At 34.3% G+C, this 15,030-nt stretch overlaps 1 protein-coding gene across 2 annotated transcripts in view; it reads left to right on the top strand.

Annotated features, from left to right (window-relative positions):
* Nucleotides 1-13,228: 13,228 nt before the first annotated feature.
* The window catches only part of LOC145259656 (acetyl-coenzyme A synthetase, cytoplasmic-like), a 121,058-nt gene continuing 119,256 nt past the window's right edge, over nt 13,229-15,030 (top strand). Inside the window, exons 1-2 of one of the 2 annotated variants that reach the window (XM_080117319.1) lie at nt 13,229-13,457; nt 13,620-14,209. In XM_080117319.1, the coding sequence (XP_079973445.1) occupies nt 13,872-14,209 (338 nt within the window). In that variant the 5' untranslated portion in view covers nt 13,229-13,457; nt 13,620-13,871. The remainder of the gene's footprint in view (nt 13,458-13,619; nt 14,210-15,030) is intronic. The other variant, XM_080117314.1, reaches the window with a different exon arrangement.

The following is a 15,030-nucleotide window of genomic DNA, read 5'->3' as shown; positions in this document are numbered from 1 at the left end:
CATCTATATCAGAAACACTCGTAAACGTTTTTTTTTTTTAATTTTTAAATTTTTTATTTCCATACTTTGTGGACCAGGCGTTAACGCAGACCCCACAATTTTAATGAACCACTGTTCTGCCAGATCAAACATACCCATTCCTGTGTCTCGATACATCTGCTATCATTATATGTAATCAGTTTTTTAAAATAGTCAACCATATAGGAGCCTATTCGTAACAAGATACACACACACACACACACACACACACACACACACACACACACACACACACACACACACCACACATTCAGCTTTATATATATATATATATATATATATATATATATATATATATATATATATATATAGCCAGTAGAGTTTAGTTTCCTAGAAGTACATCCAATGAAACAACATGTGTCTACCAAAATAGTGCTCAATGAGTGAAAAGAGCAGGTATATTAATTTTATTTATACAAACATTAATGGCTACATATGTGCATACATGTTTCTGTAATCACCCACGTTGGGGGATTACAGAAACATGTATGCACATATGTAGCCATTAATGTTTGTATAAATAAAATTAATATATATATATATATATATAAATTACAATAAGTTTACCAAGGTAATCAAAATGGTAAACTTAAAATATATTATAAATATTAAAGAGTTAATATTTACAAGTAAAGTAATCTCAACCAGATGTAAAAGCTCAATAAAACCGAAAAGGAAATAGAGCTTATAATATGAACAAATTTTTTCAAGATGTCTTTTAACATGTTTTATTAATTATTTGTTCATATATATATATATATATATATATATATATATATATATATATATATATATGTCTCCTTCAGCAATTCTACAAAATAGACAGGACATTCAAGTGCATTATGATTGATGGTACTGAGCAGGGAAATCATGTCAATTGTCTCATGACTATTTCTGAACACAGACTAGTTTTCATGAATGATGCAGGAGCAAATATTCATAAGCAATTGGTTCAACAGAATCATTTCTAGACCCACAGCTTCAAATAGTATGATCCCTCTATAGTCACCACATTCAGACTTGTCCTTTTCCTTTGTAAAATGATCGCACTATTGTATCTACCCAATCTTGAGTGACATTATTACCATACCATACGGCAAGAATGAAACTATGCACCATGTTAAAAATATTTTCACCTCCGAAGAGCAACCTCTCTATTGGTATCTCATTCCAAATGTGGTGCTTTCTCAGTATTAATTTCCTTGATGATGCATTTAATCTCATCAAGGGATCCACCATCATTTCCTCTATAATATTGTGTTGGAGCAAACTTGAAATCACTGGATTATCAAACATGTCTATAAAGTGCTCTTTCCATCATGCCATGATACCGTTTGTATCCTTGACCAAACTGGAGTCGTCTTTAGATTTTAAAGGAACTACAGATGAAAATTGTGGTCCATTTGCTTGTTTGCTATAGAAAGTTTTTAAATCTGAATCTTTACGGTCAAAATCCTTTTGTATATCAGTGATGCATTCTAGATTATTCTGGGCAAACTTGAATGTTCTGTCCATTTCATAGAAATGTTAAGCAAATTGCTCAGGTGAACATTAATGGCATATTGTCTGAACCAATATCAATAGGCACTGGAGTCAAGCAGGGTGACATACCAGCACCCACACTTTTTTTTTTCAATTTACTTTGCCACAATGCTTGTTTATGCTTTTAACGACAGTGATGTTGGTGTATCTTTGCATTTTCGAGTTTCTGGCAGATTGTTTAATGTTCAACATTTAAATGCAAATTCAAAAACTTTCCATGTTATAATTCGCAAGTTTTTGTATGCAGATTGTTGCACTATTGTTTATATAAACAGGATTATTATGATTACAAAAAATTGGAAGGTTCTACTGATAGACACTGGCGATAAGAACTGATGAATTAAATGGAGCTCTGTTCTGCAAGCAACTAATCAAAAACCAAAATTGCTCCATAAAAATATTGAATCTTTTAGCATTCCAGTACATAATTCTGCATGTCAGCATGGGAAGGATCTTTTGCTCTTTGCCTGCAAAATTAGAAAGTCCAGAATTTGAACAGAAAACCTAACCACTGAAAATTCTTACTCTCCAGAACTTGTACAGCTACCCATCAGAAACTCTTCTGAAATTAAACATGACTTTCAATTCAAGATGCAGACTTGTTGCACACACAGAGAGGAGACTATGCAGTTGACCATAGATAAATTCTCAAATACTAACAAAGCTTTCGGTCTGACTATTAGTTTTAAGAAAACCGTTATCATGTATTCACCTCCAACTGATGTGTCACATGTGAAACAAACTATTCTGGTGAATGGTAAGAGATTAAGGATCACTGATACCTTTAAATATCTTGACAGTATGCTGAGTAGAGATGGAACCTTAGATGCTGAATAGACCAGGTTAGCTCTGCCTTTGGTAAGCTTAAGGCATGTGTCCTTACTTGCATCAGAAACATGAACTACATACTGAAGGCATGTCAAAGCTCTGAAGAGGTTTCATCAAAAGTGCATCTGTAAACTACTGAAGTCCTTTACTCCCTATACTGCCGTCCTTGAACAATCCAACAACTGTATGATAGAAATGAGGAGTGTAAAAAATGATTGCCTTTCACTTTGGATACTACTTTGAGCATGATTGGATTTTACTCTCAATGTGGGAGTCTTCAACCAATCTGAAACCTAATAACATCTTCCTTCTCAATACATGGATGACTATTGTAATCGGATACCAAAACCCTATATACTTTTTTTGTTTCAACCCCTATTTTATTTCTCTATGTCCCTTAAAAAGATTAAATCTTTAAAATATATTTTCTATGTATACGCTAAATAGCAAAATTATATCAAATCTGAATTAATATTTTGCTAATAACTTTCCTCTCAGGAGATGAGTCTACATCGAAAATCCATAGATTTAGGAAATCACTTTAAATGTTTGTATTCAAGCAATGAATTTTTATTTTGAAAGTTATATTTTCCAAAAGAAATTTGAATATAAAAACTGCAATTTTTTATTTGCTCTATATCTATCTATATTGAGCAATTTTATTTGGCTGGGATTGTCTTGTATGAAAATATTTCCCCAAAATATTTTGTAAGATTTGAAACCACAAGATTCATTAGTCTGTAATCTAATTAATCTCATTATTCAGAGAAATATATATATATATATTTATATATATATATATATATATATATTTATATATATTTATATATATATATATATATATATATATATATATATATATATAAATTCACCTATCATCTGTTTTTTAAAAAATGGAATTGCCCGATTGGCTAAGACAAGATTCAAGCAATCAAGCAGGCATATATATATTAGGTTGACAAGAATGTTCTTGCAGAATTTTAAATTTTGATTTCAAATCATGTATTTTCAAATAAGTTTTCATAATGCCTTTACTATCTACATAATTTTAAAGAGCGTTTTTTGCTCTATCTAATCGTTTAAATTACAATCGTTTTAAAACAATTATGTCTTCTCGTCAGAACGTTGAATACAACATGAAAAAAAAAAAGGAAATTTACACAATTTTCTTATTTTAATTAAAGCTAGGCTGAAAAGCTGCAGAAAAACAACTTACAATATCAACGAGGTATTTCAGCACAGCACAAAGGTGGTTTTAGAAATTTTGTGGCGGCAACAAGAGTCTTGAAGATGATGAGCATAGTAGTCAGCCACCATATATTGACAATGATCAATTAAGAGCCTTAGTTGAAGCCAATCCATGCACAACTGTTTGAGAACTTGCTTCTGAATTAGATGTAACGTATACGAGTATTTCCAACCACTTGAGAGAGATTGAAAAAGCAAAAAAATTGATAAATGGGTGCCTCACAAATTGAATGACAACCAAGGGAAACGCTGTTATGAAGTGTCAGTTCCCTTTTTTTACTCAGAAGTACCCGTTTCTCGACTGGGTTGTGAATTGTGATGAAAAGTGAATTTTTTATGACAACCAGCAATGCTCAGCTCAGCGGTTAGACGCCGACAAAGCTCCACAACTTCCTGAAGTTATTTGAATGCAGGTGAAACCATTACGGTGAAGAAATACTCTCAACAAATGGATGAAACGCATCAGAAACTTCGATAACAGCATTCAGTATAAGTTAGCAGAAAAGATCAATTCTCCTCCACGAGAATGCCCGACTGCATGTTGCTAAACTGACCCTGGAGAAGTTGAACGAATTGAACTAATAAACTCTGCTTCATATGTCATACTCTCCAGACTACCACTTGTTCAAGCATCTTGACAACTTTTTGTGTGTGAAATGCTTCAAAACCTAAGCAATATCAAAAACACCTTAAGCGACTTTATCGCCACCTGAATGCAAATAATACACTTGTTTTGGAATGGAAAAATTGTGTTGATTCTGATGATGCTGATTTCGATTAATAAATTTTTGTTTGAGCCGAGATATGTTCATCTGAATTTAAAAGTTTAAAACCGCAAGAACTTTCTTGTCAACCTGATGTATATAGATATAGTAGTTGGATGACTATATATTAATTCTTTGGGTTGATCACTGACGTAAATGTATCTCACCCAGTGCTTATTTGGCTATTAAGCGAAGCTCGCTGTTTGTTTGTAAACAAACTAGCAGCTCGAACACTGTAAAAGCGATCGGCGAATGTTTATTTAATGGATATTTGATGAGACGTTTATGAGCACTGATCCATGGTCCAGTGGTTGTAAGTTCAATCCCCAGTTAGATAAAGATACATAGATATATATCATATCTATATGTCATATATATAAATTCACCTGTCACTCCTTTTTTAAAAAATGGAATCGCCCGCTCATAGAAGACAGAATGCAAGAAACCAAGAAAGCAAGCATGGTCCACAGAATTGTATGAATTTATAGATATGTTAATATATATTTCTTTTATCTTTTTCTTTTCTACTTGTCTTTTTATTCCTTTCTGAAAATCACTTTCATTTTGGATCTCTTCATTACAGCCGTTTAGTTAATGGGATGACACTTTAAGAACAGATTGAAGGAATTTAATTTGCGAGGATATGTTGCAAGATGCAAGCAAATGATTTCTGTAAAGAACAAAAATACCGTCTGGACTTCGTTAGATGCAATGAAAATCATAACTCTTCATATTGGTCGAAAGTGATTTCTAGCAACAAAGCAAGTTCAATAGGCTAGGCAGTGATGGTTAGCATTACGTCTGTCGAAAGAAGGATGAAGAATTTAATCCTTGGTGCACAGTTTCAATGTTGCAAGGTGGTGGAGGTTCAGTTTTGGTCTGGTGCATTATTAGTGCCAGTGGTCCAGGGTCTATAGTTCACTTGCAAGGTTGAATTAATTCGACTAGGTACATTAATATATTGACTGAGTATTTTCTACTCTACTTCAGACAGAATTTAGATGATAATCCCATCTTCATGCAGGATAATACTCCCATTCACATAGCTGGCAATGTCAAGAGGTTCCTGAAAGAGCATGATAATCCATGTTTGGATTGGCCTGCACAATTTCCAGACCTCAATCCTATCGAAAATGTATGGCATTACATCAAACAACAGCTACACAATGATAAAATTTCAAATCTGGAAGAACTTTGGATAAAAATTAAAGCAAAGTAGGATGCCTTTTCACTGGAGTACTGTCACAGGCTAATTTATGGGATGCCCAAAAGATTGCAGGCTGTCAAATTGCAGAAGGGCTACTAAATATTAACTAGTTCATTGTGTTCCTGTTGTATTTGTGTTGCATTAATGTCCTAAAGTTACATTTAAATAGCAATTTTCCATTGTGTGGAGTTTCTTTTTGCCATCTTGATTTAAAGTTAATTTTTTAAATTGACGTGAACACTAGGCTACTTCAATTAAGACAAATATGAATAGGTAAAATTATAGAGGAATAAAAGGTGAATCAAATGAGGTATAGGTTGTTTAAACAGTTACATTCAATTTAGCTTAAATTAGCGGTTTCTTTTTGGTGCCATTGTACATTTTCTCATATTTCTTTTCTTTTCCAATTTAGCCAGTCCTTAACTAATCTCTATTTCTTCCTGGTCGGAATTCTTGACGACCATGGCAACCAATTGTATTCTTAGGCCATCACTTGCCCTTCAGGATTAGAGGCTCCTGTCTCACCTCTACCACAAAATATCCTAAACAACTCTTCAATTTCTGATGAACTGTCATCAAATGGGCGATCCGACGCTTCTCTCCCACAAGTGCTGACAAACGTTTCCAGGCATACCACACACATCACACACACACTTTCTGATGCACCGATCATAAGGATGCTAAAACAGAGACCTTTACTCATCACTAGCGTGATTAACCACCGGAAATAAAATTTTTAGATGATATTTTAAATTCTTTTATTCAGGTTAGCTCATCACTCTTGCATTCTATACTTAATTGCATCAGAATATTTTGTATATATGTATATATATATATATATATATATATATATATATATAAATAATGATTTAATGAAATGGGGTTAGAAATAACAATAGACAGAAATTACAAAAAAGTAAACTTTCTAGACTTTAATCTTAATCTAAGTGATGACACATATGAACCGTATCACAAACCTAACCAAAAAATATTCTATATTGATTATCAATCGAATCATCCTAAGTGTATGAAGAAGGCGCTTATCCCTAACATTTCTAAAAGAATATCTGAACTTTCAAAGACTAAGAGTGTTTTTGATAAAAACAAAGAATGTTACAATGAAGCTCTTCTTAGATCGGGATACCATGATAAAACAGAATACAAGAGGAGTGCAAACAGTAAGAGTAGCAAACCTAATTGCATTGAGAGTAAGAAAGAAACCGAAAATTAATAAAGGATACATTAACAAGGATCAAAGGAATGAAAACAAGAAGAGTAATAATAGCAGTGAAACAGGTAATGATGAGGTGGGTACTAGAAATAAGAGAAACAGACACAAGAAACAGGTTTGGTTTAATCCGCCGTTTAGTGAGCATATCCAAAACAATATACCTAAGGAATTTTATAGAATAATTGATAAAAATTTCCCAGCTAAGAATAGATTAAGCAAAATGATTAATAAGAACTCAGTAAAACTATCTTTCTCCACCTCCACCAACTTAGCCAACACTATAATAAGCTCTAATAACAGGAAAATAAGCAAAATAAGGGATAATAATAAGTCAGTATCGGATGAACGTGTTTTAGAGAGAAAATGTAACTGCAGAATAAGTGGCAAATGCTTAACCTCAGAAATATTGTACAAATGTTGGATTAAGACTGATAATATTAAGAAGGTATATCTTGGAGCCACGGGATGCGTCTTTAAGAAAAGATACAGAAACCATGTTGTATCCTTCAAAAATGAACCGGAGATGGAAACTAATAGAGAAGGTGTTAATGATAGAAGGGAGAATGGCACAAGAATCAATATTAGAAATAGAAAAAGGAACACAACTGCATTAGGTGATTGGGTCAAGGAACTTCATAGAAACAAAACCGATTTTGAATTGAAATGGTCAATAGTAGAGAAGGGTAGTAAGTATAGACCCGGGAAATCAAAAAGGTGCAATCTGTGTTTACATAGTGAATTCTAAAGAGGAAATATCAAATAAAAGGCTGGATGCTATACAGGAACAGATTTTTGCTATCATGTCTTAATTGTAGCTGAGAGAAAAAACATTCTGGGAAAAATAAAGGTTCTTGTGTGTAAGGTCAAAGTCATTATAGAGTTAAATAGCTAAGAATGGTGTAAATTAGATGTGATGAATGATTCAAATTTAGAAGCAAATCTGGAATCTAATATTCTGCACTAGAAACACATTTTTAGAAATAAAGACAATGGATTATTAGATAAGAAATTTAGATCTATTATAAGGATTAACAAAGATTAGCAATATTGTTTCAAAACTGGGAACGCAATTTTAGTCATATTGATGGTGAAATAGTTGATACCGTTTCTAGATTAATAAAATAGCTTAACAAAAATTAGCAATATGAATTCAAAAAAAATATTAGTAAGTAAAGAAAGGGGATTAATTGATACTGTTTTTAGATCAGTAAAACTTGAAAAATACTAGCTTTTTAAATAATACGCTTGTTCTAAACGATTAAATCTAAAAACCCAAGGTGAACCCACCCTTTCATTGGTGTAAAACGTACATGGAGCTAAAGATTAGATTTGAAACAGAGTGTAGAAATAGGAACAAATAAGTTACTAATGAAGAACGATATTTATTTGAATTGTAAAAACTTGCAGACTAAGACAGAGAATAGAGTTTCCAAATCTGAAGAAGTCTTGAGATGAAGAGCAAAGTTTCTTTCTGTATTGCAGACGAAAAGTTAGGTGCAGGAATTCTTAAGAGATTCAGTATATTTCTGGAGTAATTCCGGTTTCTAATTGGTTGGTAGCAGATTAGTCAGTTCTTATCATTCCTCTTTATAAATAGAACCTTCCAATTTTTTGTCCTCATACCTCATCGTTATCCCCAAAATATTGCAACAGTATGTAATCATTATTTCAAATCTGTGCATCTTTTCATTATAGATAAACGGTTATACCTCATCCCAGTCAGAGCATGATAAACAGTATTATATAGCCTCCTGTGTCTTAACGCAAACATTTATTTATTGTGAGGTAATTGGCTCATTAAATATCATTAGATGGGAAAGCAACAATAGCTAAGTGGTTAACAACACTAACTGACGACCTTGGTGTTACAAGTTCAAATCCAGTTAGTTCCACAGAAACACTTAAGATGTTGGCAACCTTCCCTGTATAGTTTCTTTTAGACCATGATAGGTCACTTAACTAACAAAGCTTTCTAAGTTCTGTTTAGAACCTGTTTATGAACTACTTTGGTTTATGACAACCCTTGACCAATGAGATTGGGAAACACATGTTTGATTGCAGAGCTGCACATAGGCTCCTCTGTAAAGGTCCTACTTAAAAAGGCCAATCTCTCAGCATGTCAATTACATGTCAAATCAGGTATCTCCTTCCTCACACAGCCATTGAATACTGATCTGTTTGTGAACACAAAGCCTTCCCCTCTTTAACAGAAGTAAGGACAGAAGGCACTGAAAGACTGTTACATGTGACAACAGCAAGACAGCTCTAATGAGTCATCATTATGATTTTGAATCTATGATTAACTTCCAAGCTCTGCACTGATTATTACAAGCATTTAACTTCCTTTCTGGCTTGACCAGTCGGAGGGCATCTCTCAGGCAAGCAGAGGTAATAAATAAGAATACTCTTTAGACTCTTCCTCTTTTTGGATAGGAGACCACATAGCAAACTAACTCATTCCAGTGCATTTTTTTTTTCAACCTCCCAAACTTTTCTCATAGAATGCATCCTCCCCGCCATTTGGCCCTTGGGTTTGATAAGAAGCAAAGATTCCAACATGGCTATGACTGACAAATGTGAACTAAATATTGTAATGCAAACACATATGCCTACATACATAGTGCTTGTAGCTTGTTGGAGCATTCGCTATTAAAATACTTGTAGAATAGGCAGAGGGAGGCAACATTTCATTGATGGGACAGAGGTTGAAGCTTAGATGACAGAACCTATCAGGTTGGCGACTCTCTTTTGAACCGTGTCCAGGAGTGAAAGACTAGTAGCAGATGCACCGGCCCAAATGTGACAACAATACTCCATATATGGGCGAATGGTAGCCTTAAAGAGACACAGGATTCTTATATATGAACGTTTTCCTTTCCTTACAAACAAAGCATTCATTCTAACCCTTCATATATTTCCTTTTCTCTCTTCCTTATGGAACAGTAACAATATTTGGATATTTTTTACCTATTACTTATAGACGTATTCTTTTACTAACGCCTTTCACATTCACCCCCCCTTTTAATTACACGTTAACGAAGACAACTCAATAAATTTGTTTTAAATATTAGAATGCGATTTTATTCTACACATGGCTTGAAGGTAGAGCAAGTACAGCCAGTCACTAAAGAATGAGGAAAGATTTCCTTGAAGCAAATTGACACTCTAAATTTTGACTACATTCATGATCAACTCCTCTTCTGTTGGAGATCTGGTCTGAACTACACACTGAGGATTCAAACTGCGCCATCTATCCAGCAGAAATGGCTTAGAATTAAATCTTATGATTCCAAATGTCTAATCAATTTCCTGCAGTTGGTTTTGACTCCCATAATTGTTCCATAATGTGTAAACACCTCCGTCATTGCCGCAATGTTTCCAAAGCATGATATAAAGACAATGATATCATTGGCAGATATGGAAAGCCTGACTTGTGACCCTCCAGGTAAGGCAATTTTGGTTAGAACTAACATTGCCATCTCATCCTTTTATTTGTAAAGTAACATAAATAAATGGAGCTGGAGCGACAGCAGACAAATCTGACATACTGATTGAGAAACGGCAAGCAACTTTGAACACTTTCCACCTGCATCACTTTTCATCTGCATAACTTTTCACCTGCATCACTTTTCATCTGCATCACTGCTGTCAGTATTGGATATATAGTCCATCTGTACCAAGAAATCATTTTGCCAAAGCGTACACATTGCGACAAATGCAAGAAACAAAAAATATTTATTAACTGTATAAAAAAGTCATTTGAATAAAAATTATGCACCTGACACAAAGCATCTGCTGTGAAGAAGCAAAACACTTGATCAATTGTCAAAAAGATAAGTTAAAAGTATGATGTTTGAAAGGCCATTTTCATTAAAAGGTTACACAGGTGTAATCAAAGTCAGGTCAATCCAGTGAAATGACAATGGCTGAATAAAACACCTTTGGGGTGTGGCTGATAGGAATACAACAGTCAAAAAGCAATACCGAATAGAGTTCCTATTTAAAAACAATTTAAATATGAAATTAAATCCCCTAAAATGAATTTCGATTTCTTCATAGAATATCAGTCATTTGAATATATTGCTCATCCTTCAAACTTGTTGACTTAATATTCACAGAAAAATTACTCACACTAGAGAGTATCCTATATTTTTACAAAGCTACAATTCATCCATGCATGGAGTATTGTTACACATCTGGGCTAGTGCATCTTAGACAAGGTCCAAAAACGAGTCTCAAATCTAATAGGTCCTGCACTATTGGCCAAGCTCCAGCCTCTGCTTCATCACTGCAATGTTGCATCCCTTTTCTTGTTTTACAAATACTTTAATGGAGTGTGCTCTCATGAACTCATAGCACATGGACCCCCTTGATGTACATACTCCTGACTAACTGAACAGGCAGCAAAATTCCACCCATTACCTGTAGAGGTCCCTAGATGCTGGAGAGCCTTCTATTCAGACTACTAGACTTTGAAATTCCCTCCCTGTTTCCTGCTTCTCTTATTGTACTCATCTGCTGAAGTTTAAATGTAATGTGAATAGACATTTTATTGATCAACTCCTGACAGTTCCCTGTGAGACACAATCTCAAATAGTAGCCCCTTAGTTCCAATTGGCAATATTTCTTGTTTGGGGTGAAAAAGAATAAAAAAATTGACACGATCGTTTGTTGGGGAGAGTTTGTTTGTCGTTTGGAGATGTTTCTGAAAATGATTTTTCCATCCTGGGAGCAGCAACCAGCTCCCCAGATGTTAGACACGATCAAGTGATAGATACGTGGACGATAGAAACATCAACAGGCCGATACGGCGATAATTAGCTGGCAGCTCTGGTTGTCGTCAAGTCTTTGTTGCATCTTTATGGGCATCATTTCCATCGTTGGCATTAAATAGCAGGGAGCGCTTGCTGAAATTGAACGCTGCAGGAATAAACGAACAAGGCCTCGTTTTTTTTATAAAAATATAATTCTTTTATTTAACGCATAACATTGGAGGAACATATTTAGTTAAGACCTGTTGAGACCCGATGTATGTACCTAACAGCTGGTGCAAAAACTTCTGTCTGTCTGCTTTCGACGGAGTCCACCAACGCCTCAACTGTTGAAAAAAGAATGAATTACTTTATGACCCTCAATATCTGAAAGGAACTAGGAAGCTATTTGCATCCAAATTAATTAAATAAAGATTAAAATATTAGTTAGGGTTTTATATATTTGATTCAATCAATTTAGTGACCAAAACTGTAATAATAAAATTTCACCTTCAAAATCCTATTTCGAAAAAAGCAAAACAAAAATGAAAGAGAGTATGCACAGTTATTATTGGTCGGAAACGTCAGAATTCCCTGTATATGTGTCTCATGTGATGATCTCTTTAACATGAGATAATGCCTGGGAGGATAGCTTCTGAGACCAAACGGAATCGATAATACACAAACACTGGCATTAGCCAGAAATTCATGTAAAAAGAAATCTAAGTTCATCATGTTGGTCTTTGGCTATGAGCAAAGTGTAATATCAGATGTGATACTACACATAATAATCATTGCTGCCTTTTGTCAATGAATGAGAAACCCTTCTAGACTGAGTCAATTTTTATTTTTATGCCAATCTCAAGTCTCCCCTTTTGGGAGGAGGGAGATGGATTTCCCCGTCGACATTAAAAATCGCCCTTGTGTGTAACTGTCTTCGTAGGGAGGCAGGCAAGTAAATAGGAACTTGCTTCAACAAAGTTAGATACAAGCTCAGGTCAGTTTTTAATATGGGAAGAAGGCGCACGCTACATTGGAACAAAAATTACATCAGCCGAGAATGATTTCTTCTATGAATCATAGACTATAACCAAGGAAATAAAGGATTTATCCATCTTCTGATCAAAAATGAATGTAATATGAGGTCGGTTTAATGTAAGGCCAATTGAATTTAGCTGTCAATTATTTATTTGTTATAAGGTAAAAAAAAAATAAAATAAAAATAAATAGATTTCAGCAAAATAAGGGACAACGCCACCAAAAGTGCGTGTGAGGTCGTTGGCCATCCTCTGTATAACCTACTCTTAGTTGGAATCATTGCAGTTACCATAATACCACATTTACTCTAGAGAGTGCGGGAGATACTACGACGTTTTGATCCTAACACGAAATATAATTTCTTTTCGTCCTCTGAAATATAATATAAGGATAAAAAGCCGGTTTTAATATTCGACTTGAACCCCACCCCTCTTCTAAAAAACAATAAACAAAAAATAAAACCGATGATGACTGTTGCGCTTTTACTCCTCCCCCTCCCACTCTCTCATTGTATCCCCTGAGAAGGTGAGCAGTGAGCACATGTATCTATGGGTGCGCGTATGTGTAGTAACATTATAGCATTAACATACAGACGGAAGTAAGGTAATGGCTGTACACAGCCCCTCCTCTCTCTCCCTCCCTTAGTCTTGTGTATGTGTGTTTGGTTAGTTTCGCTACCTCTAAATATAGCTGAGCATTCGATGAATACTTAAGAGAGGAGACTTTTTCTGCAGTAACCGTCGATCTAAAAGCTGTACCTGCGTGTATTTTACATAAAAGCAAGAATCGCGCTTTACATGTGTAGCCAGGTCAGTCTGTTCTTCCTGTAGAATATAGTGTTTTTTTTTCCTTTTAATTATACCTGTGATCATTTTTAAATATTTATGTTTTTGCAAAAAAGTCGGTTTTACTCTTTCCTTTTCAATCTTGAAAATTATAATAATTGTATGTCCTTTTTTTCTGTCTTTTAGGTGCTCCGTACCGTTGTTAAAAAAGAGAAAAAGGGCTAACATTACAAAACCGGTAAACGAACCTTTATAAAATACTCAGCGTGTCTGTTTTTATAAAAGGACATTTTAAATGAAAATCAACTTGTATATTTAGCAGAAACAACGTAGAATTAAAAAACATAATAATAAAGTTCGAAAAAATAATCCAAGAAGAATAAGAAGTTTTTCTTCTTGTTCTTCTTTTTTAATTAAAGAAAGAACGAAATTGACATCATGGCGAGTTTTCAGAACACCGAAACTATGGAAGCTGCAAATAAGATGTCGTTCCAACCGCCGGCCGATCTTCGGAATTCTGCCCACGTCCAAGGAATGGATAATTACAAAAAGATGTACGATAAATCCATAAACGATCCCGAATCATTTTGGGGGGAGATTGCCAGTGATTTTCACTGGGAATCGCAACCGACTGGCAAGTTTTTCGATTACAACTTCGACTACACGAAAGGTCCGATCTTCACGAAATGGATGCAAGGAGCGCGCACCAACATTTGTTACAACGTGCTCGACCGACACATAAAAAGGGGATTAGGAGATAAAATTGCTTTTTATTGGTAAGTAAATAAATGAAATAATATTACAACTAGAGTTGTCAAACCGACCATCAATCCTGCATCACGGCTGATCTCGTGATTTTAATTTATGAATCTCTTTTCAAAAACACCCACTCAAAAATGTGATTTCGTCGAGTTTATTTTTATCATCGACGTTAACTGTTGAATTTTTTTTTTTTTTTTAATGTCATAAGATTTGAATCGCTTATATTAATAACAATTATGTTACCGCGTTGTGTGAATGTGTATTTCTCGCTTCTACGTGGCTTCTATTTACTATTAATCGATTATTTCTTGAATTAAAAACTACAAAACTAAAACTAGCTGCTTAAAAATACTAATAAAAGCAATTTAATTGCGAATTTAATCCATCATAATGCATTTCGGTTCCTTCGTAAACAAATCGTTCATTTTGTAATTTTAACAGTTAAATAAAAAAAAAAAGAGTGAATTGGGATTGTTCGACGTCTTGAAAGGAATTTTGAAGCATTTTAACTCCCGAATAGAACTTTTAAATTTCAAATTCTGGTACTCCTGCAGAGAGTGAGTGATCCGTGCTGAAATAACGTTATTATTTAAAAGACCATTCTTAACATGGGGAGGGTGTTTTGTACCTATTCTGTACTTTAACCTTACAATTGAATAAAAAAAAAACATAAAACTTTAATTAAACTTGGAAATACGATTTAAAAAATAGCGCGGATCACTCTCTGCATTAGCACCCAAATTCTTAATGGTAAGCAGAATACGGACCGTGCTGAAATAATAGCGTTATTTAGAACCCTTTTCTTAACATGGGGGGGGGGGGTTAAAACTGTTCT

The sequence above is a fragment of the Euprymna scolopes genome, chromosome 3, assembly GCF_053919585.1.
Source record: "Euprymna scolopes isolate OS-2025 chromosome 3, ASM5391958v1, whole genome shotgun sequence".
Lineage (NCBI taxonomy): Eukaryota > Metazoa > Mollusca > Cephalopoda > Sepiida > Sepiolidae > Euprymna > Euprymna scolopes.
Note: the sequence above shows the minus strand (reverse complement) of the source record. Positions and strands in the feature narration are given on the sequence as shown.